Source organism: Syngnathus scovelli, chromosome 11 (assembly GCF_024217435.2).
Source record: "Syngnathus scovelli strain Florida chromosome 11, RoL_Ssco_1.2, whole genome shotgun sequence".
Lineage (NCBI taxonomy): Eukaryota > Metazoa > Chordata > Actinopteri > Syngnathiformes > Syngnathidae > Syngnathus > Syngnathus scovelli.
Window position 1 is genome coordinate 17501 of NC_090857.1, and position 15456 is coordinate 32956.

The 15456-nt window shown below is 42.8% G+C and overlaps 1 protein-coding gene and 1 long non-coding RNA gene across 3 annotated transcripts in view; both read right to left on the minus strand.

Moving 5' to 3' along the window:
- The window catches only part of LOC125977827 (uncharacterized), a 4400-nt gene extending 690 nt beyond the window's left edge, over positions 1-3710 (minus strand). The window contains exons 1-4 of the long non-coding RNA XR_007484753.2: positions 3450-3710; positions 2970-3065; positions 1831-1926; positions 1-774 (exon numbers count right to left, since the gene is read on the minus strand). The exon at positions 1-774 is cut by the window's left edge and continues 690 nt beyond it. This is a non-coding gene — a long non-coding RNA (uncharacterized lncRNA). The remainder of the gene's footprint in view (positions 775-1830; positions 1927-2969; positions 3066-3449) is intronic.
- A 735-nt stretch (positions 3711-4445) lies between these two features.
- Positions 4446-15446, minus strand: usp48 (ubiquitin specific peptidase 48). Of its 2 annotated transcripts, none has more exons than XM_049734765.2 (28): positions 15287-15446; positions 14716-14853; positions 14273-14393; positions 14054-14195; positions 13647-13774; positions 13356-13480; positions 13131-13239; positions 11852-11985; positions 11605-11690; positions 11271-11450; positions 10992-11129; positions 10485-10634; positions 10199-10399; positions 10007-10118; positions 9440-9582; positions 9278-9352; positions 9073-9197; positions 8767-8889; positions 8631-8692; positions 8110-8220; positions 7750-7880; positions 6680-6786; positions 6468-6575; positions 6120-6302; positions 5865-5990; positions 5740-5788; positions 5511-5537; positions 4446-4984 (listed from the first exon to the last, which is right to left on the minus strand). In XM_049734765.2, coding segments are annotated over exons 1-28 (3159 nt in total). In that variant the 5' UTR covers positions 15289-15446; the 3' UTR covers positions 4446-4961. The 2 variants fall into 2 exon arrangements, with proteins under 2 accessions (XP_049590722.1, XP_049590723.1); XM_049734766.2 differs by having other exon boundaries at positions 15255-15439.
- Between the last annotated feature and the right edge of the window lie 10 nt (positions 15447-15456).

Here is a 15456-nt window from a genome sequence, read left to right on the forward strand (position 1 = left end):
TTACTTGTTTGAAAAAGAGTGGGAAGTAAGACTTATTTCATTTATTTAAACGGAAAAAGTAAAACTTATTTATTTAATGGGAAAAATGGATATGGTGGAATTCCAAATTTCAAAAATGAATGAATGAAGTCATTTCAATTATGATTTTGGATAAATATTAAGTATGAACATAAACACGACTGCAAAAAATGGCCAGTTTACTTGTTTAAAAAGGACTAGGAAGAAAAGACTTATTTCATTTATTTAAATGGGAAGAAGAATTATTTAGTTTAATATATTTTTGTTCCCAGGCAAAATTGGATTTGCTGCAATTGCAAATTTCGACAAATTACGGTTCCAAATATTGACTTGAGACCTGATGGGACGTATTAATAGCTAATTTGATAGAAGTTGGTCATATGAGCAAGTGGAGTAACATGAGATCTATTCTCAATTACACAGCACACACAACTTTGGATCTTCTGAATGAATGAGTGAGTGGGTGAGTGAATGAATCTTATTTGTTCATTTAAATTATGACTGTATAAGTACTAGGTATAAACACACAAAATGGCCAGTTTACTTGTTTGAAATGGTGTGGGAAGAAGTAATCTATCCAATTTAAGACAAATGTAGTTACCTCTAACATTGTGTTACTTTATCTATTGTTGTCTGTGACTTCCAATGAATAAAAAGGAAGGAAGGACTCACCGGAGACGTCTTCGCCAACATCCAACCGTTGGACTTTTATCCTTCTTACAGTGGAAAACGTACAGCCGACCAACACCGTAGAACCTAAAGGAATGAAAGAAAACTTTAACATTTGGCCTCAAGCAACATTCGCAGATACAACACAATGTGACGTGCGGGCTTGGGGCTCGTTCGGGTTAAAGGTTGAGGGAGGGGCCCTCGTTTTAAACTACTTTTTTCAAAAGGAGTGGGAACAAGCAAGACTTAGTTAATTTATTTAATGGGAACATGTAAGACTATTTTTCTTCCCTGGCAAAATTGGATTTGCTGCTATTGCAAATTTCAAAAAAGTACGGTGCCAAATCTTGACTTGAGATCTGATAGGACGTATTAAACGCTTAGTTACATTGATAGGAGTTGGTAATAAGAGCGAGTGGACTAGCCGTGGTTGAATGGATGAATGAATGTTGAAAGTAATTTAAATTATGACTTTGTTTACATACTAGGTATTAACAGAACATCTACTGCGCAAAATGGGCAGAGTTTAGTTGTTTGAGAAGGGGTGGCTTATTTAAGACTACGACTTATTTAATCTGTTTGTTCCCAGGCAAAACTGGATGTGATGCAATTCCAAAATTCACCACATGATGGTGCCAAATTTTGACTTGAGCCCTGATAGGACATATTAAACACTGGATTACTACTTTGGATCTTTTCTTATATTACTTTGCAACAACATACTCGGTAAGAGATTAGGCAGTATAATCACATATGTTAACTTAAGAGTGCCCACACTCAATTTACTTATGGTTATGTGTAACATTAATTACTGTTAGGCATCATTTGAGCAGTCTGATAATGTACCAAATCTTTGAATTGAAGAATTTGTGATTTAACAAATAGCTTATTATGTTCAGGGTAATCAGATTTGTATATAATTGTAATGGCCGTCTTTTGAAAACTATTCTGAATTACAACTTTGGATCTTTTCTCATATTACTTTGCAACAATATACACGGTGACAGATTAGGCAGTATAATCGCATATGTTAACTTGAGAGTGCCCACACTCAATTTACTTATGGTTATGTGTTAAATCAACTACTGTTAAACATGAAATAGGAGGTGTTTAACATAAATGGAGGAAGAAATGGGTACTCACCATTGTGGCGACTGGTCAATGATGCGAGCCTCCAACTGATTTGTATATTCATTCTTCTGACGGTGGAAAACGTACAGCCGACCGACACCGAGGAACCTAAAGGAATGAAAGAAAACTTTAACATTTGGCCTCAAGCAACATTCGCAGATACAACACAATGTGACGTGCGGGGTTAGGGCTCGTTAGGGTTAAAGGTTGAGGGAAGGGCCCTCGTTTTAAACTACTTTTTTCAAAAGGAGTGGAAACAAGCAAGACTTATTTCATTTATTTAATGGGAACATGTAAGACTATTTTTCTTCCCTGGCAAAATTGGATTTGCTGTAATTGCAAATTTCAAAAAAGTACGGTGCCAAATCTTGACTTGAGACCTGATAGGACGTATTAAACGCTTAGTTACATTGATAGGAGTTGGTAATAAGAGCGAGTGGAATAACGGTGGTTTAATGGATGAGTGAATGTTGAAAGTAATTTAAATTATGACTTTGTTTAAATACTAGGTATTAACAGAACATCTACTGCGCAAAATGGGCAGAGTTTACTTGTTTGAGAAGGAGTGGCTTATTTAAGACTAAGATTTATTTAATCTGTTTGTTCCCAGGCAAAATTGGACGTGATGCAACTCCAAATTTCACCACATGATGGTGCCAAATTTTGACTTCAGCCCTGATAGAACATATTAAACACTGGATTACTACTTTGGATCTTTTCTTATATTACTTTGCAACAACATACTCGGTAAGAGATTAGGCAGTATAATCACATATGTTAATTAGAGAGTGCCCACACTCAATTTACTTATGGTTATGTGTTACATGAAATACTGTTAGGCATCATTTGAGCAGTCTGACCAAATCTTTGAATAGAATTTGTGATTTAAGAAATTACTTATGTTCAGGTTAATCAGATTTGTATATAATTCTAATGGTCGTCTTTTGAAAACTATTCTGAATTACAACTTTGGATCAATTCTTATATTACTTTGCAACAATATACTCAGTGACAGATTAGGCAGTATAATCACACATGTTAAATTGAGAGTGCCCACACACAATTTACTTATGGTTATGTGTTAAATCAATTACTGTTAGACATGAAATAGGAGGTGTTTAACATAAATGGAGGAAGAAAGGGCTACTCACCATTGTAGCGCCTGGTCAATGATGCGAGCCTCCAACTGATGTGTATATTCATTCTTCTTACAGTGGAAAACATACAGCCAACAAACACCATGTAACCTAAAGGAATGAAATTAAACATTAACATTTACCCTCAAGACATTCAAAGATACAAGGCAACGCGACTACGTTTCAGCTAGGGTTAGTTACACATAGCTATTACACAGTGAACGCTAGCTACATCGACAACTTTAGTCAAACTACACAAAAGTAAATCTCTTTAACCAGAATGAGTTGTATTTACCGTGTACACTCTAGACGGTCCAGTTGCAAGCAGAAAATAAAGATATTTCTGTTGATAATTGTCGTGTTTGTATCCGCTGTCTCGCTCGCGGGTTAGCTCCTCTGCCACATATTGCTAATGCAGTTAACGCTAGCTACATCGACAACTTTGGTCAAACTACACAAAAGTAAATCTCTTTAAACACAATGAGATGTATTTACCGTGTACGCTCTAGACGGTCCAGTTGCAAGCAGAAAATAAAAATATTTCTCGTTAGTCGTCGTGTTACTATCCACTGTGTCTCGTTCGCTACCATTGTTGAAAGCCCCGCCCACAGATTTGAATTTCCCGCCTATTGACATCATTTCCGCGGCACATGACTGCGACGTAATACCCGCTTATCTAAAACGGCAAAGTTAAAAGTAGAGTTAAATATAGTTTTTCTTTTTAAATCAACGCAATCATTTATAACCGTTGACCAGGAAGAATCGTCGAAATTCGGCGTTTGTGGCTGGCAGCAGACGCCGAGTTCGAGGACGCCCCCCCACACTCACTCGCTTTTCAGGGCTACAAAAGTACTTCTTTTTAAAAACAATGAGTTGTATTTACCGTGTACGCTCTAGAGGGTCGAGTTGCAAGCAGAAAATAGAAATATTTCTCTTGTTCGTCGTCGTGTTACTATCCGCTGTGTCTCGTTCACCGCCATTGCCGGATTCCTACTTCCTGTTGAAAGCCACGCCCATGGATTTGAATTTTGGCGGAACTTCCGCCCATTGACGTCATTTCCGCGTCACGTGACTGCGACGTGGCAGACGTCATATAGCAACCGCCGTTTTGTTTAGTAGACTTACAGTTATGCGTTGACATAATGGTGCACACTCAAAATAGATTTAAATAAATTAAATAAGTCTTCTGCCCACTCCCTTTTAAACAAGTTAACTCTGCCCACGGATTTGGATTTCGGCGCAAGTTCCGCCCACGAACGTCATGTCCGCGTCACGTGACTGCGACGTGGCCGACGTCATATAGCGACCGCTGTTTTCTTTAGTAGACTTTAGGTGATTCTGCGTTGGCGTAATGGCGCACTGGTTAACATGTCCACCTCTCAAGCATGATGTTGCAGGTTCGACGAACGTCTCGGCACCTTTTTTTTTTTTCTCCCTTGTCTATATTTATATACCTTAATATTCGAACAGCGTATCCACTTCCTACTTCAATGATTTGAAAAATAACTTTATTGTCAATAAGAAAAAACAGTGAAAATAACAGTACACATCACTGTTTGCATACAGATTCAAACGTTCAACCAATAGGGTTTGCATTGCTAACATTTCTGTAGGAAATAACTGCTATACATACGGTGAGGTAACAATCATACATAATGTGCATTCACGTAACACACTTTGATCATCTCAAGTTTGAATATGAGTTTCCACGCCTTGGAACAGAACACTGTCATTTATTCCATAATTTAAAATGAAGAAGAAAAAAAAAACGCAAAAATAAACAAAAGGGGCACATATCCACTTAACTGTCTTAATCTGCATTGAAGCAGAAGTGCAACAAGAGTCTAGAAACAATGACTTAAGTAGGAAAAAAATAGGCTTTGAGCATTGTCACTGTCACCATTTAACAATGGCTATTGGGGGGGAAAAAATTAAAGCACTTAACAACACTTGATAAGTTCAGGCCTTTCTTGTCCAAGTCAAATACGGCTACTGCACAGAATGTCTTCAATGACCAAGAAGCCCAGTGCCTGCAAAAAAAATCTAATGAATCAACACACACATCTACTTTGCTACATGACAAGCACCAATGCACATAAAGAAGATTACATTCAGAGATGATTGTTAGGGTTGATAGATTAGTTTCATTCTATGCTTATGTTGGAATGTATGTAACCTGTAATAATTAATCAAACGTGTCCTGTCTTAACAGAAGTAGTAGAACAAAGTGCTAAGATCTTTTGAACTGATTGACCAGCTGCAGAGGAAGCAATCAAAGTTGTTCTGTTTACACAATGTCATAAAACACCCCTGCTATGCTTTGACCGGAAGCCAGGGGCTTCAACCCCATCCTGTCCACTTTCACCCCCACCCTGTTTCTCTCAATAAAAATGCTTTTGCAAGCGGGGGCCCGAGTCAGACCTCATTCGATCATCGCTGTATGCACAGCGACGAATGACTCTCCACTTGCAAGTGCTTAAAAGGGCATACTGTCTCCCGTGTGGTTCTTGCAAACTAAGTGAGAGTGAGCACCACTCTAACAATAATGCTGCTTACCTTTAAACCCCTCTTCTGGCATTCCCGCTATGAATGAGGTGGTGAAAAACAATGGTAGAAAACATACGTTACTTCTCTGATCATTAGAACTATACTAGAGGAACAGTATATCAGAAAAGCTTTTGTCATTATTGTAAGGCGGGAGGGCAATTATTTGCAAATTGACACTATTCATGGGTGAGCCTGGTGCCGAACCACTCACAGTATTTCGAATCCAAATGAGTCTCACCTTGATAGACGTCATCCAGGGCTGCATAATCAGCTATTGGCTCATCAGCCTGAGATAACAAGAGTCATGTGAAGAACACCAACAAAAGAGTGATTGAATGCTAAAAGCAAGAGCTAGTGACTTACCTTTAGAGAGATGACACTCTCTGGGATGATACCCAAACTGCCCAATGTGGCTGAGTCATTTGTCAGACTTTTCCCATCAATGGAGAGGTTTTGGTCAAACGGCGCCACCGAGAAGGCATGCATAATCTAGTTTTGCGACGAGAGCAAATTCAAACCCAGATTGAGTTGAAACATGATTGAGCCAAAGGTTTATGTCGGTGAAACCAAATAGGACACCTGAGGACAACTTCAAACGCTTGTTTCGGGTGGCCTTACCTGAATTTTCAGCTCTTTGAGGGTCTGATTTGCAGACACAATGAGGGCTTTTTCGCCTCGGAGTTTCCGGTGCCGAGTGCTTCTCCTGATTCCGCCCAGTTTAGTCGCGTTGCTTTCTGGAGAAGCCACTCCCTCTGGGATGCTGCTCTCGCTTAGTTTAAGTCGCTTTGCACCATCTTCTGACTGGTGAAATAAGACTGAATATTAGAAGTTTTAGTTCTACAAATACAGTGCACCCTTGCCAAATTCTTCTTCTGAGTAGACAAATGTGAATTATGATCTGCTCAGTACAGATATGAGCAGAATTAATATTGCCACCAGTAAGCTACATTTTGTTGACTTATTTACCTGGCTGAAGTCTGGATCTCTCTCACCAGCTACCTTTGGTAGCTCCTCCTTCTCCTCCTCCGCCTCGGAGCTGCTGGCGTTCATCTCTGGAACTGCTTCTTTCATCATCTATTCACAACGGAACGTCAGATGCCATTTACATGTTGAGTCGCGTGCACGTCAACAGTAGCGACAGCTTTCGACTCATCGGGCACCAAGTAGATTTGTCATACCCTTTTGTCTTCCGCCATTTTGCGGATGTAAATTGTGGCTTGGGTGTACTCTCGGAGGTCCTTCTGTTGCTGGAAAAGGAAGCCCTCTCTGCACTCCCAGCAGAGATCTGAATACATGACCACACACAACATGAATAATGACCAAAACAAAAACAATAATCACAGATCCCATTTGAAGCTTGGATTAAAAAGTGGTCTAGGCCTTGCTGGCTAAAGGCAGCAACAATATCAAATGTGGTCAATATCTGATGTCCCTAGTTTAGTGTCTAGTCTTGTATTTGCCAAAATGCCCCCCCCCCCCCTCCTCTCTCTCTCTCTCTCTCTCTCTCTCTCTCTCTCTCTCTCTCTCTCTCTCTCTCTCTCTCTCTCTCTCTCTCGCTCTCTCTCGCTCTCTCTCTCTCTCTCTGACTGTAGCTTGCCAATGGATGGAAATCTGTTCTTTTTTTCCCACTTTGTGACTTTAATGAGGTGCCGTATGAGAGAAATAATCCACTGCCCGCCAGGCAGATCATGCGGCGATGGCAATGGCGTGGAGTTTGCTGTTGAAAATCTCAATGCAACCTGTTAAAATTTCCAAATACTATACGTATATACCATTTCTATTTTACGGATCTTCATTTATTGCGGGTGGTTCTGGAACGCATCTTGCGCAATAAAGGAGGGATCACTGTACCCTGCCTAGCGCCCAAAGACTACAGGGATAGGCTCCAGCACCCCTGCTGAGGATAAGCTAGATGATAAATGAAAAAAAGTCAACGTGTATGATGTTGGGGCACAACAATCAGTAGCCATTCTATAGATTTAGTAACCCATAATAGATCGGAATTCCACCTGGCCTACCTCTTTTCAATTGGTTGCTATCTTATCAGTTTGTTTGTTGTTTGTTTGTTGTTGTTTTTTTTAATTGTTTTTATTCTTTAAATCATATTCGAAATAAAGATTCATTCATTCATTCATCTTTTAGTGGAGCATAAGTAACATATCCATGTTGCAAATATGTTGCAGTAGGTGCATTTAAAGCTGCTCTGTGAAGTGAAACATGACAAAAAGGGTGACTTTTGCACTCTTACCGGGCTGAGTGGTATATTTGGCGGTGGGACCCGAGGGCGTCGTCTGTTTGAAGCAGCGGATGGAGATGGGCTGGTCCACCATGAAGAGTTTGCTGATGACCTCCCATTCACTGGGCCAAAGCAGAGCAATGCTGTGACAAAGCAAACAGTATCAAGCCACATTCGGGTTATTCATGACCAGTTTCAAAGTAAGCAGTCGCCACACAAAGCTGAAATTTTACTTTCATCCATTCGTTTTTTCAGGTCATGTTTGCTCCCAATTGAACATGGTCTTTTGAGAGTGACACGGTGGATGGAGTAAAACTATTAAAAATGAGGAGCGCAAAAGGGAAAGAAAAAAAAACAACAACAAAAACTCACTGTTGTGCATCGCCGTTGATGAGGGAGTCATAGGTGAACATGAAGCCTCCATGCGGACATACCAGGAGGCTGTTGCCCACGCTGGACACTGGGGACGATTTGGTGGGTCTCCTAGCAGTAAGGAGGGAGGGAGGGAGGGAGGGAGGGAGGGAGGGAGGAAGGAAGGAAGGAAGGAAGGAAGGAAGGAAGGAAGGAAGGAAGGAAGGAAGGAAGGAAGGAAGGAAGGAAGGAAGGAAGGAAGGAAGGAAGGAAGGAAGGAAGGAAGGAAGGAAGGAAGGAATGGAGGGCGGGAGGGAGGGAGGGAGGAAGGAAGGAAAGAAGGAAGGAAGAACGCAAGGAGGAAGGAAGCAAACAAGCAAGCCAGGAAGGAAGTAAGCAAGCAAGGAAGGAAGGAAGGAGCAATTAAAACAAGCAAACGACAGTCGCCCAGTACAATATTTCATTTTAGAGCATCGTGAAGGACAAAACAGTTGTGTCGCCTGAGAAAGAAGGCCTTTGATTGACAGCCCTTAAAGACCTACCTGATAAATTTTCTCCACTCGTCCACAAAAAACAGAGGAACAACGTAGAGGATGTCTGTGTCCTGGGAATTGAGAGAACAAAGGATTTAGTCATCGAGTCCAGCACACACTGTCAGTGTGTCACTGACGTTGTTACCTGAGGCCACTTGGTGAGGGTTGGCCGGTTCTTCTCATGGAAGAGGTTGAGTAGCTGGTTCTTCTGGTCCAGGGCCATCATTTTACTCACAGCTTCATTGTCCTTTTCTTCCTGTTCCAGTGTCTGGACACAAAAGGAGGAAAAGTTTGAAGGAACACTTTACGAGTGATGGAGACAGACACAAGGAGGGCTGTCATTTGGTAGTGAGTAAGTAAGCGCAACGTTAAGAAACGTGGAAAACATCTCCTACGTTCATTCAGCTATCAAAACTGTACATACAACAACTCATCAGCAGTTTCCACTTACCAGACACTGCGGACAGGGACTTTGGTCTTGGGTATATTCAAGGGCTTTGGGGAAGTATGCTCGAAGCTTGGTCCAAACTTCAGAAGATACAAGCTTGCGTTCAGTGTCCACAATACTCAGACCTCCTTGATGCAAGCGAAAACCATTGGCATTAATTAAGCCACATGACAGAAAGTGGGAATTCATACGTACACGGTGAACATACCGTGACTGCAGACAATGTCGTCATTAAATGTCTTCATCTCCTCCTCGTTGCCCTCGGAGACCTCAGGGCTGCAATCTACAAGCGGTTTAGAACAAGTCCAGTCCCAATAGGCTCGTTCTCTGATGTAGTGAAATGATCCATTTAGTTCCAAACTTTTCCTACCTTGGCTGTTGTTGCCATGTGGTCCATTGCCATTGCTCTGACCATTGCTTGGTTGGCTTTCATGTTCATCCTTCTCCAGTTGCTCCAGAGCCAACTGCCTCCAACTGCGCAGGGAGGCTTTGCCCACCCAGAAACCTCCTCCGCTGACAGACAAAAATGTTCACGTCAAAGTGCTGACAGACCAAAAAAGGATTTCTCGCCAGAAGGGCTGGATTTCAGACGTTTCGCCAAAGTGCTATTTTCTAGTGATAAAGAGGTAAAGACCCAATGATTGTCTCTCTCTCTCACACACACACACACACACACACGCACGCACACACACGCGCGCGCACACACACACACACACACACACACACGCACACACACACACACACACACGCACTTCTGGGTGTGGTCAAAGTTGTCCTCTGCATTTAACCCATCCCCGAGGGGAGCAGTGAGCAGCGGCGGTACCGCGCCCGGGAATCATTTGGTGATCTAACCCCCCCAATTCCAACCCTTAATAATAATAATACTAATGAGTTGGGCCCTTAAATAACCGAATGAAAATGTTATGTGCATGCTCACCTGATTGTACGTTTGACCAGATTGGACACTTCCTTGTAGTCCTCATTGAGTTGATTCTTCAGACGCAGCACCCTGCATCGCTGTTGCACACACTCTCGGCACAGAGTAGAGCCTGCCGTTGAGGAGGTACACATTTGTCACGCAAACGGCTTCACCGCACCGATCGGGTTTGTCCAGTCCCACCGATCCTACCGTCCAGCCTCGGCCCTCCGCCGTAGCGTTCGTACAGGACCCGCCCGGCTGTCTGAGAAACTCTCTTGGCGTCTCCCACTTTGTCTGGATGCAGTTTGCCGTGAGAACACAGGAAATGCGAGTTGTCAATTTTCTTGGTGGCAGTCGAGTCATCCAACCACTTCTTCAACCAATCCAGAGGTATAAACTCGTAAGGCTCTCCTGTAGAAAAGGACGAGAGAACGTTTGGTCCACGTCTAGCAGACGATAATACTCGGCGGGTCGGGGGAATGCGTCGTCGACTGACCGTCCGGAGCGGGTAACAGCTCGTACAGCTCCCTGACTTCTTCGTGCTTGGCTTTGCCCTTATCCACACTCTGTTTCCTCATGTCTGACATTTCACTGCACCACTCTTCAAATTTGTGGTTGTCTTGGTCCACTAGCCTCTGAAGGAACTCTTGAGGGGGGAAAAGGAGGCAAACAAAGCTCAAAGATAAGACGAGTCAGCCACAGAAAAACAGACATTGACAGCAAGTTTAGGACTAGTGTCCAGGTCAGACTCCCTAAGCCAAACGTAATGCGCGGTGGCCAATTTGAACTTTTGCAACAGAGCCGTTGCTTACTTCTTTGTGTCACACGTTCACGTTTTCATCCATCCGTTTTCTGTACCGCTTTTCCCCTCGTGGGCATCTTCAGTACACTTTTTTAAAATGATTATCGATCAGGAGTAGCAAGGGAGTCATTGTGTGTCATTGAGCAGATTGTTTTCTCATTCATTGATGCAAAAAAAAAAAAAAAAAAAAATCGAGCCCACCGGGAACTTCAACTACAGTCGTGGAGGGATCTACGGGCTCCTCTTCCTGGATCTTGTACACCAACATGTAGGCATTTCGGGAGCAGTGGTAGCCTTTACTGCACTTGGGTTTTCGTGTCTGCGACTTTACCGTTTCAGCTGAGACCAAAGAGAAATTGGCAAATACGTTATGACTGCTTTCCTTTTTTTCCAAACAGAAATGAAAAGTGAGACATTCAAGCAAAATAGGCTCCTGGTCGGTCGGGAACTACGACGACGGATCCTGGTGGCGCCGCTTACCGATATCATCTTCCGTACCCAACTGCAGCTTCTTGCCTTCCATCCTTTCAATTTCTTCATCATTGAATTTGTACCAGTCACTGGTACGAGCATCTTTCACATGAGCGATATAATGTCCCGAGTAGGCACTGATGCCACGATGGATCAGCACTGCGCTCAGTTCATACACACACTTCTGATCTACAAAGGCAACCACAACACACAGTTTGCTGCTTCAGTATTTGGACATGGAAAATGGACTTGCAATTGAGGCTCAGCAAAATGCCACTTCATTTATCCTTTTGCAGCAGAAGAGGGTATGAGCGTTTGTCGTAGAAAGTAAAACTGCAAATACCTTTTGTAACTTCAAAAAAAGGCGCCATGTCGAGTTGCTCGGGGAAACTGATGTAGGTGTTGAGTTTCTTCTTGTGGCCTGTTTGCCTAGAGATGACATCACAGAAGCTGACACTAAGCTGATACCTAACAATGATGCATCGTTATTGGCTGCAATTTGGAATATAGACATTGTTGACGCTGAATCATCTCAAACATTCTCCAACACCGGAGCTTTACATAAACGTAAAAGATGAGCTTGGACAAACCTGTCAAAGACAAAGCGCATGAGTTGCAGGTTGAGGGTGGGCGGGAGACTGTGCAGTCTGATCCGCCGGGTCGCGCTCTGTTTACTTTGACAGGTTTCACAAAAGTAGCGGTTATCTCCATCTAGTTTCTCATCCTGAAAAGTGCCGACAAGCAAAAGCATACGTGTCGTTTGATCGAAATATCACAAGAGGGAAGATGCTGGATCATTGCAATAGGTTATGTACTATATAGAACGACATATGCTGTAGATGTATCCAAACTCTTGTTTTTTTAGAAAGGCCTGTTTTTAGGCAGCCCAGGGAGTCCTTTGTTAAGTTCATTTAGGTCAGGCGTGTTTTGGGGCAGCCGAAGGGGTCCGTTTGCTCCACCCAAATCTGTTGGCATTTTATTGAAAGAGACGCAATACGCAGGCGACAATATCAGGAGGATTGAGGAAGTCATTTCCATGCCATGTGAAATGGATGAATACAGCCATTTGTTCTACTCCTGGATCCGAATCAAAAAACATCCTTGCCATCACTTTAATAAAGCAGTCATAAAGATCAAACAGCCCGACTTGTTATTATCTAACGCCAGCCCAACTTATTATCTAACGGCAGCCCAACTTGTTATTATCTAACGGCAGCCCAACTTGTTATTCTCTAACGGCAGCCCGACTTGTTATTATCTAACGGCAGCCCAACTTGTTATTATCTAACGGCAGCCCAACTTGTTATTATCTAACGGCAGCCCAACTTATTATTATCTAACGCCAGCCCAACTTGTTATTATCTAACGCCAGCCCAACTTGTTATTATCTAATGCCAGCCCGACTTGTTATTATCTAACGGCAGCCCAACTTGTTATTATCTAACGCCAGCCCAACTTGTTATTATCTAACGCCAGCCCAACTTGTTATTATCTAACGCCAGCCCAACTTGTTATTATCTAACGGCAGCCCAACTTGTTATTATCTAACGGCAGCCCAACTTGTTATTATCTAACGCCAGCCCAACTTGTTATTATCTAACGCCAGCCCAACTTGTTATTATCTAACGCCAGCCCAACTTGTTCCAACTTGTTATTATCTAACGCCAGCCCAACTTGTTATTATCTAACGCCTTGAAATTGGTCAGAGAAATTCATCAAATCACTTGCGCTAAGGTTTACACGCTGGTCGCTTTGCTTCGTACGGTCCATTTAAAATAAAATGTTATTTGTGACAATTGGGTCCATGATCAGAGAGCCCATTTCCGGGACTCCTTCTATTGTGCACAGGTTCCTCTGACCTTAACCCACCTTCAGAAACTCTGTAACACATTCTGTAAGGTTCTTGTGGCCTTGAATGTTCAATTCCAGTTCGTAGAATCTGGAGGGCAGTGCAGACGATCGTCCACATTGGTCACAGCTAGAAAACAACAGTGAGTGCAAAACTATCAAATCTTCATTTGTTAATGGGAATAAATGCTTTTCTTTTTTTGGGGGGTGGTCTTGAAGTGACATTTGGGCAGTTGATTTGCTTACACAGTTACATAGGAGAACTGTCCACAGAATTGCTGCTGAATGACATTTTGCAAGGTGGGGTTCTTCTGCTTGGACAACGTGTCCTCCAACAATGACAAGAAGAGCTTTGAAAACTCTTGGGCATCCTGAAAGAGAGAGAGAGAGAGAGAGAGAGAGAGATAGAGATAGAGAGAGAGAGAGAGAGAGAGAGAGAGAGAGAGAGAGAGAGAGAGAGAGAGAGAGAGAGAGAGAGAAGGACTTTAGTGCTTTGCTTTGTGGAGTCTTGACTGACTGGGTTTCAGAGGCTCTTACTTGCTGCTGCCCAGTATCGAGGCCAAGAGCTTTAACCAGCCCCGAAGGATCAATGTATTTTCTGTTGCTGTTTTGTAGTAGTGCAAACAAATACTGTAGATGCTCACAAATGGACTGAGGCTCATAATCTGAAAGACACAATCATATGTCAAAGTAGTGTGCGTGGTATTCTACAGAATACATCTGTGAATACTGCAATACATCCATCAGCTATGATGGCAAGAAGTGGTTTGGGTTATACACCCCATGAATGAAATTTTGAGTTCGGGTTAGGGGTTGAGTGACAGCGCTGATAGTTTGATACATGCTGTGGTAGATAAACACAAACAAGCAAACAAACAAACAAACAAACAAGCAAACAAAACAATGTGGCACACATTTGAAAGCAGCTCCATTTATTCGTGTACCTGACTCTATGTTGTGCTCCTGTGCACGGGAATTGTAGCACTGATAGAGGCTTTTTCGTAACTCAAGGTTGTGGAACCACACTTGCAGGAAGGTGTTGACGTAACACGTGGCTCCCAGGTTGGTCAAACCAACAAACGTATTCTGTAAGAGAGACACACAAACAAAGACACATTATTCAAAGTACTGTGCACAGTCATTGAACTGACCAAGTATTGTACCTTATCTCTACGTTCTGAATTGGGGTCATCGATATTGTGGAATGCGTTTTCATCAATCTCCCCAAGCCACGTCTGTTCACCAATGCCAACAAGACAGTTGGGGTTTCCTTTGCAGTTTCTCCTGAAAAGTCATGACATCGAAACCCTTGCTCAAATAGCGATTGCACACGCAGGCTAACAATGTGCATACACCGTATGACAACGTCCATACAAGTCACAGTTTCAGATTGGCTTCTTCTGGCTAAATGTGATGTTGATGGATGTCATTTGGCGGCGGTATGTCGCAATACAGAGTGCCTGCCCCGTCCGACAAATAAAGAGTCCAGGCATCATGTGGGTGACAATGCCACATCAAAGAAAGTCAACTCGCGCGCGGCTGGTGGCAATGCCTACCTGCTGCCATTCATTCAATGTGATCTATGACATTTGGGCGACATACGTACCTGCAGGTTCCTCTCTTGCAGACAGGAAGACTGACGCGGTACGCCAGCTCGATATGCTCTTGACTGATATCTTCAGGTTTTACCGATGTCACCCAACGCCAAGCCGCTTTCTCCAACTGCAAGCGTGGTGCCATAGTCCTGGGGTTTAAAGTTGAGCAAATAAAACGAATAAAGAAAAGTGCACGCCAACTCAATGCAATGCCATGAGAATGATCACACTTCGCGATCAAATGCGTACGCAGTAATGCGTAATCACTTCGGAAGCAGCCTAGCACCGACAGCTAAGGGGCGCTACCCGGTTTAGCCAACGAAAGGACATTAGCAACATTGAACTCCCCACGTCGCATCGGAAAGAAAGAAAACACACGCACACACAGTAAATGGCAAAGTTGCTGGATAGCCAAAGAACCGCACTGCGTATCGACTAGTTTGGGCTCGTTAACTTGCTAAACGTAGCATAGCGAAAGCCGACCTTGTTTGCATTGCATTTAAGTCTATTGAACGCTAACGACTTTTGAGAAGGGCAGCTCATATCGAACCTTGCGTCACCAATTGGTTCGTGTCACTTTACATTTTATTGAGTTTTATTTCAGATTTATCGTCCTTGTGTTCGTAGAGGTGGTCACTGAGCTAGCTAAAATTGTGCACGGCGTCAATAAATGACGTAGTAACAGCCCTGGAAGAGGAAGCTGCTGCTGCTGCTGCTACAGTTCTTCTTCGTCGTCGTCGTCTTCCTCTCGG

Coding starts and splice junctions, on each gene's coding strand:
- usp48 (XM_049734765.2), bottom strand. Junction 11,130..11,270: donor GGGTACGGAAGATGATATCG/GTAAGCGGCGCC, acceptor CTTTGGTCTCAG/CTGAAACGGTAAAGTCGCAG. Junction 5,991..6,119: donor TCAAAGAGCTGAAAATTCAG/GTAAGGCCACCC, acceptor TCGCAAAACTAG/ATTATGCATGCCTTCTCGGT.